The sequence below is a fragment of the Phocoena sinus genome, chromosome 9 (genome assembly GCF_008692025.1).
Source record: "Phocoena sinus isolate mPhoSin1 chromosome 9, mPhoSin1.pri, whole genome shotgun sequence".
In the NCBI taxonomy this organism is placed as follows: domain Eukaryota; kingdom Metazoa; phylum Chordata; class Mammalia; order Artiodactyla; family Phocoenidae; genus Phocoena; species Phocoena sinus.
In genome coordinates this window covers 97,184,614-97,202,163 of record NC_045771.1, presented here as the reverse complement: position 1 = coordinate 97,202,163, position 17,550 = coordinate 97,184,614, and the positions used below count along the sequence as shown (strand labels likewise).

At 55.5% G+C, this 17,550-nt stretch overlaps 1 protein-coding gene across 1 annotated transcript; it reads left to right on the top strand.

Moving 5' to 3' along the window:
- Positions 1 to 7,423: 7,423 nt before the first annotated feature.
- On the top strand, positions 7,424 to 15,869 carry POLM (DNA polymerase mu). Its single transcript, XM_032643179.1, is given in 14 exon segments — positions 7,424 to 7,460; positions 7,463 to 7,592; positions 8,900 to 9,083; positions 9,803 to 9,901; positions 10,026 to 10,196; positions 11,259 to 11,330; positions 13,106 to 13,226; positions 14,556 to 14,725; positions 14,832 to 14,921; positions 15,022 to 15,194; positions 15,196 to 15,256; positions 15,332 to 15,373; positions 15,376 to 15,420; positions 15,651 to 15,869. Coding segments are annotated over 14 exon segments (1,482 nt in total). The 3' UTR covers positions 15,738 to 15,869.
- The last annotated feature ends 1,681 nt before the right edge of the window (positions 15,870 to 17,550 follow it).

Sequence of the window (17,550 nt, the reverse complement as noted above, 5' to 3'; positions counted from 1 at the left end):
GTTCACTCATATCCTTCAATATCCTTTGTAATAAGCTGGTTATCTAGTAGGTAAACTGTTTTCCTGAGTCCCGTGAGCTGTTCTAACAAATTATCAAATTGGAGAAAGGGGCTCATGGGAACCCCAGCTTATGGCCAGTTGGTCAGAAGCACAGGTGACAACCTGGCCTCAATGTTGGTATCTGAAGTGGAGGCAGGGCCAGGCGGGTCTGCACTAACTCTGGTCAGTGTCAGAATTGGGTTGAACTTAGGACACCCAGCTGGTGCTGGAGAATTGCTGGATGTGGAAAACCCACACATCTAGTGTCAGAAGTGTCACATGAGAATAAAGAACACAGGGATGTTTTTCCAAGGCAGCACCCCAAGGCTGCTGTTCACCGGCTGTGCAAACTCCAGCAAGTCACTTGACCTCTCTGTGCCTCTCTCTCCTTCCCAGCAAGATGGGAACATGGATGTCATCCACTGACAGGAATGTCCTGGGCCTCAGTGAGCTGACACGTGTAAAGTGCTTAGAACTGCTCCTGGCAGAGAGCGCTGCTCTCATTTTAAGTGCACATGCTTAAAAAAAACATTTTTTTATTGAAATTTCAAACATATCCAGAAGTGGAGAGGTGATATGCCGAACTTTCTGCCTCTGTCATCAAACTTCTCAACTCAAGGCCCATCTTGTTTCATCTGTGTCCCACCCCTTCCTCCGTCTCGACATGATTTTGAAGCAAATCCCAGACATCATATGATTTCACCAGGAAATATTTTACTGTGTACTTCTAAATGAAAGAACTCCCTCTGCTTGCCTCTCAATCTCTCTCTCTCTCTCTCTCTCTCTCTCTCTCTCTCTTTCTCTCTCTCTCTCTCTCGCTCCACCATAACCTATGTAATGAGTGATAACTCTCAACCACGTTTCTTTTTTCTTTTTAAATTAATTAATTAATTAATTTTTTGCTCCTTTGGCTCTTTGCTGCTGCGCGTGGGCTTTCTCTAGTTGCAGCGAGCGGGGGCTACTCTTGGTTGCGGTGCGTGGGCCTCTCATTGCGGTGGCTTCTCTTATTGGGGAGCATGGGCTCTAGGCGCGCGGGCTTCAGTAGTTGTGGCACATGGGCTCAGTAGTTGTGGCTTCCGGGCTCTACAGCGCAGGCTCAGTAGTTGTGGCGCACGGGCTTAGTTGCTCCACGGCATGTGGGATCTTCCCGGACGAGGGCTTGAAGCCACGTGCCCTGCATTGGCAGGTGGATTCTTAATCACGGCGCCACCAGGGAAGTCCCCCCCTGCCCTGACTTTAGTTCTCTCCATGGCACTTTGCCCTTCTCCCATCCTCTCAGTTATCTGTGGCTGTGTGACAAAATGCCCTAAAGCTGATTTGTCTTAAAGCAGCGGTGCTACATCATTCCTTACCATTCTGTGAGCCATTGCATGGGGGAGGAGTCGGCTGACGCCACATGCAGGAGTCTGCTCACAGAATCATGAGGAATGATCTAGCACCGCTGCTTTAAGACGTCAGCCGGAAGCTGCTGTCCCGAGGGCTACTGGTTCTCTATTCACGTGGTTCCCAGCACCCACGGTGCAGCCTGAACCTCTTTCCGTGACCGTTGCCTTCCAAGAGGGCAGAAATGGAAGCTGTGTGCCCTCGTCAGGCTGAGCCCACCCATCCCACAATGTCGCTTCTGCTGCCTTCTGTTGGTCCAAGAAAGTTCCAGGGCCGGCCCCCTATTAAAAGGAGGGGATAGACCCCACCTCTTGCCGGGGAGAGCATCAGAGGCACGATTGGAGAAGGGTGTGCACGCCGAAGGGATTGGTTCAGCCATGCCCTCTGTGCCCCATGGCACCACCCGGCACCGTGTGCATTCTCCTTATTTGTCTGTCTGTCTTGCCTCTACAAAAATGGAATGAAGGCAGGTCCTTCTGTGCGTCTTATGTCTGTACCCCCTGCACTTAGGGCAGAGCTTGGTGCGCAACACAATTCTGTTGAATCCATGGTTGAGAGGCTGGCTCAGAAGTCACAGCCACTGTTTAAATCATAATTGTGCCTCTGTATGCACTGTAAACTTGGAAAGAGTACTTGGGCTCTCGGCCTCAGTTCTTCTATCTGTAAAATGGGGGAAGTAATAGCAGTACCAATTCCATACAACTGGGGAGAGAATAAAAATGTAATAGAACAAATAATTAACACAATACATGGCCTATACCAAGCCCTCCATAAATGTCAGTAGTTGTACTGACTAGGATCCCCCCCGCCCCACTATACCCAGATTCCATCCTTTTCCATCTGCATGCGGCCCTGACCACGGACACCCTCCTGAGCTAACCGCCCGCCCCCCTTTCCTCCAGTGAAGGACAGACTCTGACCTTGACCTGCCCCACATCCTGGGGCAGGCTGCTGCCTCCCTATCTGGCCTCTCAATACCCTCCACCCCGTGGGCCACCGTCCATGACAACCTTGGACATTCAGCCAAACTTTCCAGCCCAGGGCTCTCCTTGAAGCCGATAAGCTGGAACTCCCCACAGTCATATCTCTGTTTTATTTCAATAACAGTAGTAAATTGGAAAATACCTAAATGACATTGGGTCTGTTCACTCAAGAATGTAATAATGTCATATTCTGCCTTAATATCAGTGGAATTGCCTGTGGTGGAAAGGGTAGACAGTTGTGTCAATTTGTGACGGAGTTTGGTTCAGCAAACATCCCTCTTCTCGTAATTCTTCCAGACCACTTAGCCCTTCCCCTAAGGATTACCAACCATGCTGAATCAGGGCTGGTTGGACAAATGAACGCTAAGAGCCTTCATTTTAAGGACACATCTATCTCTTTTCCATCATTCTTAGGCCAAGTCCCCATGGTGGGAGGGAGTCAGGGATTCTTCTCTACCCCTTGGCCCAGGCTTCCCACTCCAGATCTTGCCCCAGGCCTCCAATCCCCCCACCTCCTTCTTACACAGAGCCCATCTGTTTGTGTCCCCCCCTCCCCTAAATCCACATGTTGGAATCCTGATGCCCAAGGTGCTAGTGTTAGGAGGTGGGGCCTCCTGGAGGTGATTAGGTCATGAGGATGGGGCTCTCGTAGCTGGGATTAGTGCCCTTATAAAAGAGGCACCATGTCTCACCCCCTCTGACATATGAGGATACAGTGAAAAATCTGCAGCTTGGTAGCGGGCCCTCACCAACACTGAATCTTCCAGCACCCTGATTCCACATGTCCAGCCTCCAGAACTGTGAGAAATTAATGTCTGTTTTTTTCAAGTCACCCAACCTGTGGTATTCATTATAGCTGCCTGACCAGACTTAGACACCATCCAACAAGCAAAGGGACCCACCTTTTCCTTAAAAGACAGTATAGTTTCTCAAAAATAAAGCATCTCCTTTGGTCACATAACCTGGCAGGCCCATGGCAAGCCACAGTCCCTGGCATGAGCACATCTATTCCTATCAGAAACTACATCCTGCAGCTCTGACGGATTTTTGCAGAGATCCATGATGGGCCATGGAACCTGTCAGCAGAGTCCAGGGCTGAGCCTGGGTCGGAGGTGTGGACTCAGGGTAGTAGATTGAATGGTGCCCCCCCCGCCAAATTCATGCCCATGAGGAACCTCAGACTGTGACCACATTTGGAATAAGGGTCTTTGCAGATGTAATTAAGAATTTCATGATGAGGTCATCCTGAACTAAGTGTGGGCCTTAAATTCAATGACTGGTGCCTTTATAAGAAAAGGTGGGGGGGGCACTTCCCTGGTGGTCCAGTGGTTAAGACTCTGCGCTTCCACTGCAGGGGGCACGGGTTTGAACCTGGCTGGAGAACCAAGATCCCGCATGCCGTGCAGCGTGGCCAGAAAGTAAAAATAAATTAAAAAATATATATATATATATATAAGAAAAGGAGAAGGGACAGAGGGAAGGCAGCCATTGGGTTGGGGATGGGGCAGAGTCCAGAGGGATGCAGCCGCAAGCCCAGGAATGCCAGGAGCCACTAGGAGCTACAGGAGGTGGGAAGGATCTTCCACTAGAACTTTCAGAGGGAACACAGCCCTGCTAACGCCTTGATCTTAGAATTCCAGGCTTCAGAACTACAAGAATAAATTTCTGTTGTTTCAAGCCCCCAGTTTGTGGTAATTTGTTACAGCAGCACAGGACCAAATACGCCAGGTACTATGAACTGAATTGTGTTCCCTCAGATTCATATGTTGCAGCCCTAACCCCCAATGTGACTGTATTTGGAGAAAGGCCTTTTAGGAGTAATATGGTTAAATGACGTCACAGGGGTGTGGTCCTAATTTGATACGACTGGTGGCCTTATAAGAAGAGGAAGAGATCTCTTTCTCTCCCTTTCCACGAGCACACAAAGAGATCGTGTAGACACACAGAGAGATGGTGGCCGCCTACAAGCCAAGAGAGAAGGCCTCAGAATGAAAGCTGCCTGCCAGCACCTTAATCCTGGATTTCCAGCCTCTAGAACAATAAGAAATGTTTCTTTTGTTTAGGCTGTCCTGTCTGTGGTATTTTGTTCTGTCAGCCTGGGCAGACTGATGCACCAGATAGCCCAAACCCACAGTGATGCAGTGGGTAGCTCAGGAAGGTCCAGGGAGTGGCACTAGAGGCCAGAACTTTGGGCCGGTGGTCCTCAGGAGCTCCAGTCCGACAGCATCAGCAGGCTGACCACACACCCTCTGGAATGCAGCTGGCAAGTAACCCGCAGGAGATGGGAATTGGTGGGGGGTTGGGCCTCAGAGCCAGGCAGAGTCCCAGCCCCACAGGCCAAGGACAGGCGCCAACAGCACTGAAGCGGACTTCAAAGACGGTGCTCTATGGGGAGGTTTTATGAAGGTCACGAGGACTGAAAAATCACTCCCAGGGGCCTTTTCTGAACTGGAAGTGGGAACAGGAAATAGCTAGATGAGATTCATCTTGGAAAAATGCAAGCTCATACATCTGGGTAAAACTAATCCAAAACACAGCATGGGAAAGCACAGTGCAGAACACAGGGGAGGACTGCCACCCTCAGGGCCGCTGAGAAGGCCCAGCCAGGAGATCATCTGTGCAGCCTCTGACTTTTTTTGGGGGGGTGGTCTCAGCGTGGGCAGCAGGGAGCTGGGGACTTAGACATTTGGGAACCCCAAGCCAGGTTTATTGGAGATAGAGGGCTGAGGTCTCCGCTTCCCAGCTGGATGGACAGTGACCTGGTGGTCCAGGGAGGGGAGGAGAGGAGCACGCCAACCATCGATGCTGTGGCTTTGCCCACCTGTGCCCAGGCCTCCACTCAGTGGGCACTGAGGATCACCCCTCACAAAACTTCCCTGGGCCTGTAGAAATCCTCATTTTTGCAAGTTGCCCAGTATTTTAAGTATTCAGGTGCGATGGGTCATTAAAAGCTGCCTCTGGGGCGTCCCTGGTGGCGCAGTGGTTGGGAGTCCGCCTGCCGTTGCAGGGGACACGGGTTCGTGCCACGGTCCGGGAAGATCCCACATGCCGCGGGGCGGCTGGGCCCGTGAGCCATGGCCGCTGAGCCTGAGCGTCCGGAGCCTGTGCTCCGCAACGGGAGGGGCCACAGCGGTGAGAGGCCCGTGTACCGCAAAAAAAAAAAGCTGCCTCTGCCGCCCCAAGAGAGAACCCAGGTGCCTGGGATGGAGACAGAGGCCATCAAGAAGAATGGAAATTGTTTCAGGGGTAGGCTGCTGCTCTCTGAGGAAAGGCAGAACCCACAGATGGGGAACACGGACTCCTTACAGAGAGCCTGGGAGCTCCCCCTTCCCAGATGGCAGGAGGAGAAATGAGCACAGCAAATGACAGAGGGGCTGCATCCCAGGCCTCCCAGCCAGGGTGTGTGTCCTGGGCCCAGGAGGGCAGGTCAGGAGCTGGTGTGGAGGCTGAGAGGAGGCCTGGGCTGAGGCACCAGCCTGCTTCAGCCCTGTGCCGCAGGCAGGGAAGACTGAGGAGATCACATAGCATAACAAAGAGATTCCAAAGCATAGTGTCTGAAAATATGAGAGACATACAGGAACACTTGATGTTGTCAAGATGTCAGCTTTCCCAACCTGGTCTAGGGATTCAACACAATACCAATCTTGGAAAAGGAATTGCTGGGTGAGATTTTTGTTTTCATTTTGTTGGCTATGGTTGCTAAATTGGCTTCCAAAAAGTCCCTCCTACAATCTGCCAGTTCCCTCATGTGTGATCAATTTCATAAACGTCGGATAATGCGATAAGTGAAGATACTCTCATTTAAGTTTGCCCTTCCCTGATTGGACGAGTCATGGAATCTGGTATGTTTTTGAGTAGCATTTCCTCTGTAAATTGCCTACTGGTGTTCTTGCTTGTCCTCTTTTCCTTATTAATCCGTGGACAATTTCATAATTACAGGAATTAGATTTAAATTCAAAATGTGTCACACTCTTCCCCTGGTTTGCCTTTTAATGTTTAAATACATTTTAAATTTGCATGTCTTCAAGTTTATCATTCTTTTCCTTTAGTGTCTTCAGGTTTATTGTGATACTTTAGACCATAAAAACATTCATCGACTCCCCAGTACATTTTTTTTTTCTTTTTTAGATTTTAATATTTGATCCATCTGGATTTTATCTTGGTGTTAAACAGTAAGGGAGGGATCCAACTTCCATTTTTCCAAATGGCCGGCCAGTCGTCCTTAACGCCATTCGATTGAGAAAGACTGAAAACCCTTTCCAGGGGTTTGAAGCGGTCGCTCCACCAGCACGCTCACTCGCTCATCTGCCCGGGCCCGCTATCCAGGGGCCCGGCGCCGCCAGGTTTCCGGGGCCCATCGGTCCAGCCCGACCCAGTCGGAGGGGGCGAATAGCAGGGGCTGGGGCGGCTACTCCTTTCCTGCTGAGAACGGATCCCTCTCCTACCCGCCAAGGACCCACCACTAACATCCCCCTCCCCCCACGCGCCGAGGACGGATCCCCGGATACCCCCACCTCGATCTCCCCTCTTAGCCTCCGAGGACGACTTCCCTAACCTCCGCCTCCTCCCTTCCAGCTTCTGCCCGCACCCCTTTTACCCGACCCCCCTACCCTCCAACCCAGTCTCTCTTCCCGGGTGATCCCAAGGATGGGACGGGACTTTCCGCGAGTGTAAGTTAAATAAAAGGCGTGTGCTCTGGTTGTATTTGCATAGAGGCGGGGCCTCTGTCGCTGAGAGGCCGGAACACCCAATCAGGTGGAACCCCGGGACCTCTACCTCGCTCCAAACGACCCTGGGGGCGAAATCCGCCCAGAGACTTAATTTGCATGGGGCGGGGCCTGCCTCCTTGAGTGGCCGGGCGCCACTTCCCCTTCCAGTCGGCTTCCGCCCGCTGGCTTCCGCCCGCTGGCTTCCGCCCGCTGGCTTCCGGCTTCCGTGCGGCTTCCGCCCGCCTTCCTTCCGGCTTCTGTCCAGCTTCCTTCTGCTTTCGCCGGGCGCCACCCGCGGCCAGGGGTCGAATGCTACCAAAACGGCGGCGAGCGCGGGTCGGGACCCCCGGACACCCACCTCTCCTCCGCGGCACGCTTCCCTGGGGTCACTGGCTGAGCCACGCATGGGCCGCAACCGCCTGGCCTTCCTCACACGCCTGGCTCTCTCCAAGGGCTTCCGCGTCATGGACGCCTACAGGTGCGAGGTCGTGGCGAAGCTTGCCGCAAGGCGAGACCGCTTTCCTAGGGCCGACCTTTCCGAGGGGCGCGGGGCGGTTCCGGCGCCCACGGCCTCGCCTCACCGGGGAACGTGGCACACCCGTATAGGTATCACCATGCCGTCGCGCCCGGTGGGCCGGGGGATGCTGCTGAGTGGCGTGATGGCCTGAACACAGATGCCCGTGCTCGGAACTCTGCAGCTTTGCAGCCACATTCACGGATGGTGTTTCCTTACTGCTGAGGATATTAAGATCTGAAACGACTCCCACGCAGCTGACCCCGGAGCGGAGGGGCACCAGAGGTGTCTGGATTCCAAGTTAGCCCTGGCATTTCATGGTCATATAGCCTTCCTGTCGATTTCCTCTTTTGTAAAAGGGTGTTAGCAGTTAGAGCCAGGAGTGTTTCTGTAGGACAAGGAGAGAATGTGTATGCCGGAGGCTTTATAAAGGGCCATGTGAGTGTAGCGGTGGTTAACAGTCCTTCCTTAGGTGAATTCATCTTGCCCTGTTAGCTAAACTGATTTCTCTCCTCAGGGCTGAGAAAGTGACTTGAGTGAGGCTCAAAGAGTAGAAGAAAACCAAACAAAAACAAAACCACTACAGAAGCAATGCTGAAAGTAAGGGAGGAGAGTTCCCATGGTTTTGAAGTTGAAAGAGCAAGTGAATCAGGGGCCAGTCCCCCTGAAGCTTAGTTAACCATTCCCAGGGGTGCAGCAGACCCACTCAGGAGAGGATGATGACCACGGCCTAGAGTGTACTGGGCACTGTCTAAGCCGTTTTGCTTATTAGCTCATTTAATCTTTGCAGCAACCCTGCAAAATAGATATGTTATTATCTCTGCTCTGTGGATGAGGCAGTCAAAGTACAGAGATAAGTGATGTGCCCAAGGGCACATAGCAAGTGTGTGGCAGAGCTGAGGTTCAAACCCAAGCAGTCTGTCTCCAGCACTTCGATGAAGACCCCCTCCTGGTCCTGGCCCCTGTACCCCTGGCCTCTCCTTCCTCTGGGGTTGGGGGGAGAGGGAGACAGACAAGTTAACACAAAAAAGGGTTGGTCTTGTCATCATAGCTAGAGCCGAGAACCACGCACAGCTCTGCAGATGCTGGAGTGGTGGAGATGTTTGCCTGCCAGGCGGAGGGGCTGGGAGGTCTTTCTGAAGAATGAATAGGTGGTCACCAGGCAGAGGGGATAGTAACAGCAAAGGCCTGGAGGCATGGAGTGAAGCAGGAAGAATGGCAGGTCTGGGAAAGGGTTCTGGGCCTCACTTCCTCTTTTTCCCTCCACCCAGCTCAGAGGTGACACACGTCGTGATGGAGGGGACCTCAGCAGAGGAGGCCGTCTGCCAGCAGGAGCGCAGGACGGCGGCCCTTCACCCAGGATGCACCCGCCCAGTGCTCTTAGACGTAAGCTGGTTCACGGAGAGCATGGCGGCTGGGCAGCCAGTCTCTGTGGAGTGCCGGCACTGCCTGGAGGTGAGCTGGGTGAAGGATGAGGGTGGAGCCCCAAAGAAGGCCCCAGCGCAGGCCAGAGCTCAGCTGGGACAGGTGACGCCAGGTGACACGGCAGCCGTGCCTCAGTGTTCTTCACATGAGGTGGGCGGTGAGGGCTCAGCCCAGACCACCAAGGGGCCCTGGGAAGCCAGGCCGTTCCCGCTTCTCTTCTCACCATTGGTGCAAACTTTCTTGAGATCCACTTATTTTTAGCATCTTTAGGCCTTTGTTGCTTAACCAAGTGGATGAGACTGTGACCCCAAGTGGGGCCAGCAGGAGGCTGTCCTCGGGGTGCTGTGAGGTTCATGGCCTCCGCCCACCTCTGTGCTTCCTGGGTGAGCACAGCCGGGGGCTGCAGGTGTGGGCTCCGAGCAGGGCTGCCCGCATTCAAATCCTGACTCTGCCTGTGAGCCACGAGGCCTCGGTGTCCCCGTCTGTGGAGTGGGGGTGACAGGCAGCCCAGCCCACTCCGGAGGGGGTTCCGGGAGGTGGGGCACACACAGCACGTGCGGGGCAGGTGGTGCCACTCGCGCCACTCTGGTCTCTGCCCCGTGCCTTTGGCAGTTGTGCCCTCGGAGGGTCGGCCCCGTCTGTCCCGAGAGCCCTAGGTGACCACCCAGGAGAGGCAGGGCTCCGGGGGGCTTCCTTGGCCCCTGCCCACCCTGCAGCCTCGAAGTGGCCTGTATATTACCCTTCCCCAGGTGGCTGTGTGTGGGAAGGGGCCGCCACGCCCAGCATGGAGGCTGCCCTGTGCCTGCCAGCGCCCCACACCCCTCACGCACCACCATGCCGACCTCTCAGTGAGCCCTGGGTCCCCTGCCTCCCTGGGATGGGACCAGGCCTTCCCCTGTCCCAGCCTTGGAGGGAGGGGTGGGGTGAGGTACCCCGCCATCCCTGCCCCTCCCCAAGGGCCCCTCCTTGCAGGAGGCTCTGGAGATGCTGGTGGAGGCCGCGGGCTTTGCCAGCAGTGAGGGCCGCCAACTCTCCTTGTGCGGAGCGGCCTCAGCGCTCAAGGTCCTTCCCAGCCCGGTCACGGCCCTGAGCCAGCTGCGTGGCCTGGCCCACTTTGGAGAACACTCGTGCAGGATCGTCCAGGTCGGTGCTCCCCGCACTTAGCAGGGCGGGGTGGGGGGGAGGCGAGGGGGTCTCAGGGCCTGGCGAGGGCAGGTGGCTTGGTGGCTCAGAGCCCAGCTGCGGCCGGCCACCCTCTTCACTCAGATTCCTCACGTGTAAATTGGGGCCACAGCACCTGCCCTAGGGGGACCGAGGGAACTCAGCCAAGGGAGCTGCCGGGAGCCTGGCAGGCTGGTAGCTGGCACCACTTGGATCAGCTCAGACTGTCCAGGATGGTGGAAGAGGACCCCTGAGCACGTGCACCTCTATTTACAACGCGAAGTATTTGAGGACCCAAAATGTGAAGTTGTCCTTTTGTACACTTACCACTGAGCGAATATATCACGATGGAAAAGATACTTCTGAATTCACTTAAGCTTTTTTTTTTTCCCCAGTACGTGGGCCTCTCACTGCTGTGGCCTCTCCTATTGCGGAGCACAGGCTCTCGACGCGCAGGCTCAGCAGCCATGACTCATGGGCCCAGCCGCTCCGCGGCATGTGGGATCCTCCCGGACCGGGGCACGAACCCGTGTCTCCTGCATCAGCAGGCGGACTCTCAACCACTGCGCCAGCAGGGAAGCCCCACTTAAGCTTTTTTTTTTTTTTACGGTATGCGGGCCTCTCACTGTTGCGGCCTCTCCCGTTGCAGAGCACAGGCTCGGGACGCGCAGGCTCAGCGGCCATGGCTCACGGGCCCAGCCGTTCAGCGGCATGTGGGATCCTCCCAGACTGGGGCACGAACCCGCGTCCCCTGCATCGGCAGGCAGACTCTCAACCACTGTGCCACCAGGGAAGCCCTCCACTTAAGCTTTTAAATGAAGTCTTGTTGAATTCATCTATGTTTTAAAAGCAGTTGTTTACGTATCCCAGGGCTTGCTATTTATCTGAGAGGTGGCCCACGTTCCCCACCCTAGGGGCTTGGAGGCTCCCTGGGCACAGTCTTCATTTCCAAGTCCCCCGGGATCCTGCTCCCACAAAACCCCCCTGCTGGGCCTTGGGCCCCCAGCTCTCCTCTTTCCAGTCAGGCTTTGTCTTCTCCCACAGGAGCTGCTGGAACGCGGAGTGTGTGAGGAGGTGGAGAGAGTCCGGCTCTCGGAGAGGTACCAGGCCATGAAGGTACGCAGGGCAGCCCCCGGCAGGGGCACGGAACTCCACGGTCCTCCCCCAGAGCCACAGCACACGGTTCACGCCATGTCAGGTGGCCAGTGGGGACGGTGGGTCCCCCCCGGGGTCAGAGAAGGTCTCACTGAGGAACTGGCAGTTCAGCCGACACCCGATGTACACGAGGCAGCCAAATGGAGGCAGACGAGAAGCTTGTTTTGAGCACAGGGAATTTTCTAGATCACTCGGCACCATCTGTTCTTATTTGACTACTGATGGCATATTCTCAAGTATATCACATGCTCTGGCATTTTACACAGAGCATACTGAACAAAACAGAACCTTTTTCCGGGTGCCACGGGGACCGTTAAATCTGTGGGGCTGCTCACCCTCGCAGTGTCTCCACTTTTGTGATCTCACGTACTCATTTTCTTGGTGGCGTCCTGCCTGTGTCCACGGTGCACCTTCCCACTGGTCCCGCCCATTTCTGGTCTGATAACGGAGCTGCCAGAGCTCTTATGGATGCCTTGGTCGGGCTCTTTAGACACCCGGGTTTTGTGGCTGGAGGTTGTCAGATCAGTGACTGGTCGGGGGGGTGGGGCTTCAAAAAGGGAGAGGAATCCTGTGTGAAGGACGGGGGGCGGGGCCTCAGGGGTGTGGAGGCAACACAGGAATTGGTGGCTGGAGAAGCGGTGAGAGAGGGCAGAGCCATCTGCTACCTCCCCCAGGGTACCCCTGAGTCCCAGAAGGCATCCAGGCCAGGAGAGAAGTACGTGAACAGTTAGAAGTTTACTATTATAAACAACTTGATTAGGTTATTCTCAGCATCTTTCCCATCCAGTTCATGCTCTTGGTTCAGGGGATCTAGGGAAGGATGGCCAGCACAGTCCCAAAAGGGCAGGCTACAGCTGGTCTGCAGGAAGTGGGGCTCAGGGACACGAGTGCCACCCAGCTGTTCTTCCTCCCCTGGGCCTGCTCTTGTGTTTCAGAAGTCCCCGGGGAGGGGCTCTGAGTGGCTGGCCTAGGGCAAGTGCCCACCCCTGTCCAACGAGCTATAGTCAAGGAAGAAACAGGTGAGTTGCTAGCGCCCACCCTGTGTGTGGGATACCCGTGTGAGGGCAGCTGGCCACCCCACGAGAGGTCAGCTCCAGCAGCATAGTTAGTTTCCACTGGCCTGGACGTCTCTGCTGACCCGTGGCCAGGCAGTGGCAATTGTCGTGTTTGAACCTGGAACAGAGCCCCAGCCAGCCCTAACCTGTTCCTTCCAGATCCTGCTAAAACAACCCCCTGGCTGTTAACTGCCCTTTTTTGCTGCCTGTTAAGAGGCAGAGCCACAGTAATAAGTCCCAGCTGCTGTTGGGTGGGATGGTATGGTTTTCCCAGTGAATGAACGGACTGTCAGGACGCCTACTTTGGTGATGTTGGAATCATAGGCTAGAACTGTACAAGTTCTGGGGAGAGACCCTGCTCGAGGAGGGGACCGAGGCCTGGGGAGGGAGCACGTGGGGTCTTTCCCTGCCGTCCCCTGTGAGGGTGGGCTGTGTAGGCCAGGCTCGGGGTTTGAGTCCTGCCTGTGCACTCGCTGTGTGGCCTTGAGCACGTTGCTTAAACTTGAAGAATGTGAGTGGGGATGCCACTTGCCCGGCCAGACGAAGACTTAACGAGGCCACTTGTGTAACGCTGCAGTGGTGCTGTCCTGGGACACACCTTGCACGGATCAGTGTCGTCATCCGCATCTTGCTGTAAGAGCTTGCTCCTGACCAAGTTTGCTGTGCTCGTCCTCAGAACAGCTCTTCACTCAGATCTTTGGGGTCGGGGTAAGGACCGCTGACCGGTGGTACCAGGAGGGGCTGCGGACGCTGGACGACCTCCGAGAGCAGCCCCAGAGACTGACGCAGCGGCAGAGAGCAGGTGAGCCCTCTGGGAGCGCTGGGCCCTGGGCTTCCCCAAAGCACCTGTGCCTGAAAGCCTCCCACACCATGGAGCCCTTAGCTCTGACGCATGGCATATGCTCGTGGCTGCCTGTGTGGCAGGGAACGGGGTGAGTGTGAAGATGGGCATCTTTATTTGGTGGGCTTCCTGACCCAGTGGAGTCAGGACCCGGTGCAGCCCCTTCTCAGTGAGCGATAATGGTCAGAGTAGCTGCTGTGCCATTCAGGACCTCCTGGTTAGACTTGGACCTGGACCAGGCATGTACCCCTTACTCCTGATTCCGTAGAGGGGAGGGCATGTCAGAGCAGCCCGGGCCCTGGGCACACTTGCTTGGTGCCTTGGCCCACTGGCTGATGGCGTGGGGACCTGTGCTCAGTGGGGAGAGGCTCAGTGAGGAGCCTGCTAGTGGGAGGTGGTGCCGAGCGGTGGAGAGAACGTGAACTTGAGAGTTTGTCAGGCCTGGATTTGAGTCCCATCTCTGCCGCTTACTAGGTAGGAGACCGTGGCCCTGAGTCTTGACTTCTCTGAGCCTGAATTACGTTCTCTGTAAAGCATGGGATCCCGTGAGCTCCTTGGCGTGAGGCAAGCAGGTCGCAGGTGTTGAACAGACTCTGTGTTCTCTCCGTGTGGCCTGGATCGGGGACCCTGCTGAAGGAGCCCCACACCAGCACTCGTTGCCTCTTTGAACATCTTCCCAGGGTCTGGGGGAGGGGAGGCCAGCTGGGGGTCCTGGGAGAGTCTCCTGGCCGGTCAGCAGGACGTGAGACCACAGTGCCGTGCGTCCGGTGGAGCGTGATGGTGGCATCCGTCGGTTCCGTTCAGTGTTCTCTCCCCGCAGGAGAGGCCCGCAGCGCTTACTGAGCGCGCATCCTGCCTGGGGCCGTTTGTTCCCTCACGTAAACCTCTCCTAACTGTGTGTGTGGAAGGCCCAGTGATCCCTCTGACAGGGGAGGAGGTGGACACGGGCTAGAGCGAGGTGTTGTTAAGCGGCAGAGCCATCTTCACATCTCTTTATCACCTCCCGGCCCCGTTTTATGGATGGGAAAACCGAGGCGTTGAAAGGGATAGTCTGTATCTTGATTGTGTCAGCATCAGAATTCTGGTGTGACCTACAGTAGTTCTGCAAGATGTTACCGCTGCGGGGAACTGGGCAGAGGGCACAGGGGACCTCTGTTATTTCCTTCAAGTGCATGTGAGCCTACAGTTGTTTCAGAATAAGCGTTTGATATTTAAGGGAGAGGAGGGGGTAGTGGGAGACAGCTAGAGAGGGCCGGGCTGGGCAGGTCAGGAGAGCTGTGCTGCCCACAGGACGCCAGCACCACCAGGACCTGAGCACCCGGATCCTGCGGTCAGATGTGGAGACCCTGCAGCAGGTGGTGGAGGCAGCCATGGGGCAGGCCCTTCCTGGGGCCACGGTCGCGCTGACCGGCGGCTTCCAGAGGTCAGGGGGCTCCACACGCCCTCCGGCTCAGCTCCAGGCCCTTCCCAGTGAAGGCATCTGAGGCGGGACCACTGAGGTGGGCCTTCCCTCACTGAAGGGATTCGGGAGAACACGGAGGCTGAGAGTCAGACTGGCCCCCTCAGGGCCACGACGTGGACTTCCTCATCACCCACCGCCAGGAGGGCCGGGAGGCAGGGCTGCTGCCCAGAGTGATGTACTGCCTGAAGAAGCAGGTGAAGGGCTTCCTGCTCCCCGCGCTGACGGTCCTGCCAGGATCCTGGTTCCTGTCCCAGCCCCACATGGCGGTGCCCGGCCATGTCTGCTCTCCCCCAGGACCTTGTCCTGTACCACCAGCACCAGCGCAGCCGGCAGGCAGACGACCCCACCCACCTGCCCCGGCAGAGCCACACCACGGATGCCTTCGAGGGGACTTTCTGCATTTTCCACCTGCCACAACCCCCAGGGGATGCTGTAGGGGCGCCCAGAGGCCTTGCCCCACCCCGACCACCTGGTGGTCACCCCCATCAGCCAGTTCCCCTCTGCGCTACTCGGCTGGACTGGCTCCAAGGTAGGGAGTGTGCTGCTGCGGCCACCCTGGGGTCTGGGGTTGGTGGCCCTGCTGATGCAGTCACTCTTCCCCCAGCGTTTTGAGCGGGAGCTGTGCCGCTTCAGCTGGAAGGAGAGCCGGAAGGGCTCTGGCTGAACAGCCATGGTCTGTTTGATCCGGGGCAGGTGTGTTGCTGGGACGGGAGGCCTGGGTGGGGAGAACGGCTCTCTGCCCAGCCCACAGTCTGCATCGGCCCCAGGGCCCTCCAGCCTGGGACCCACAGGGCACTCAAGAAGCACCCCACCGCGGGGCTGGGCTCTGCCTGCCCTTCCAGCCTCCTCCCCACACCTGTCTCCGGGAAGCTGCCGCGGTGGTGGAGTGGCTCCCAAGCACTCGTGCTTGCACTCTGTTGCAGAAGACGTTTCTCCACGTGGCTTCAGAGGAAGACATCTTCAGACTCTTGGGCCTTGAGTACCTTCCCCTCCAGCCGAGAAATGCCTGATCCTATTAGCTGGCCCCCACTTCTGCTCTCTGGAAATGGAGGGTGCCATTTGAGCCAGATGCTGTGGGTGTTCTGGTCCCTGAATGTTTCCAGGTGGAAGATGCACTGCTGCCCCAAGTCCTCACCCCTCCCAAGTGGGAGCCCTGTCCGTGTGGACCACCAGCCCCCCACACACACCCAGTTCAAGCTGTCATGAAATGAGCATGTGGAACAAACTAAGCTGTATTTTCTGAACGTGTTGCTGGTGTGGGTGACCGGGGAGCATGGGCATTGGTTCTGCCCAGAGGTCTGCTACGGGGTGCTGGTGAGGGTGGGGGATGTGGACCTAAGACAAATAGACTTCCAGTTATTTCTCCAACAAAAATGGGTTTATTCAGGATCAGCAGAGAATGGGTCTGCAACCATGGCAAGCCATGTGCAAGTCCCCAGCAAAAATGGAAAGGAAAACGCTCTTACAGAGGGGAAAAGGAATTTGGGAAGGCTATAGTAAACAAGAGTCCATGGCTTTTCATTGGCCGAGTCCTCGTCAGGAACGAAGAGGAGATCTTTCTTTCTGTTGGGCTCTGCTACCATCACAGGGCATGAGCCCTCCCCCTTCTGGTCTCCCAACTCTTATTAATGTTTTTACACTTCCCCTTTCGATCAAGATGCATCTCTGAAAGCATCACTAATCTGAGTCAGGCTTTCCAGTTTCAGGGTCTTTTTGTCCCTCAATACAAGGAAGGACGTTTCCTGGGTGTAGTGTCCCACATCAGAGGGAAAGTGCACAGATTGGAGATCTATTGAGGTCATATTTAAGTTGTAACAAGGAGGGGTAGGAGGGACAACTCTTAGGCACTTTTTATCTGAAGTCCGTGTCTTTTACCAAGATCCTAAACGGTAGAGATTATCTGAAGCCTTATGTAATCAAAGGTTTGGTGACAAAATTCCAACAGGCCTAGTGTGAATATCTTTGGAAAGCTGGCTCATGGGATGTCGTCTGCTTCAGTTCAGGGAAGTCTTTACTTTCAGGTCACCAGACGATTTGCAGGCCCAGACAGGGTGTGGTGCTTTCTTTAGGTGTGTCATGTGAATCCAAGAGTTGTGTTCCTTGGAGTTCTGCAGCACAAGGGTTGGTTAGCAGTACCTGATAGCAGCCGTTCCAGCAAGGTTGAAGAGAGTCCTTCTGGAGGTGTCTTTTCCAGTAGATGAAATCTCCAGGTTGCAGGGTGTGATGTTTAACGTCTTCGTCTCCCAAGAGTGCACTGTGAAAAGGTTGCTTACCAAAACATGGTTATTTTTAATAGAAGCAATTAGGCCTTTGCAGTATTGGAGTATCTCTCTTCTTATTGGTTGTGGGTCAAAAGAGGCAGGAGCCGGGCTTCCCTGGTGGCGCAGTGGTTGAGGGTCCACCTGCCGATGAGGGGACGCGGGTTCGTGCCCGGGTCTGGGAGGATCCCGCATGCCGCGGAGCGGCTGGGCCCGTGGGCCATGGCCGCTGGGCCTGCGCGTCCGGAGCCTGTGCTCCATGACGGGGCAGGCCGCAGCGGTGAGAGGCCCATGTACCGCAAAAAAAAAAAAAAAAAAAAGAGGCAGGAGCCAAGTGCACTGGGCATCCTGTGACTACCTCAAAGGGTGTAAAAGTTCCAAAAGAGGTGGGTCTATGATTTAGAAGGACCAACAGCAGTGCCTTTGACCAAGGTATTTGGAGGGCCTCTACCCGTTTTGCCAGTTGAGTCTTAATAATGCTGGTAGTGTGTTTGACCAAACCAGAGGATTGGGGGTGGTGAATGCAGAGAAAGTGTAAAACTGGCCGAACAGCACAGACTTTTTG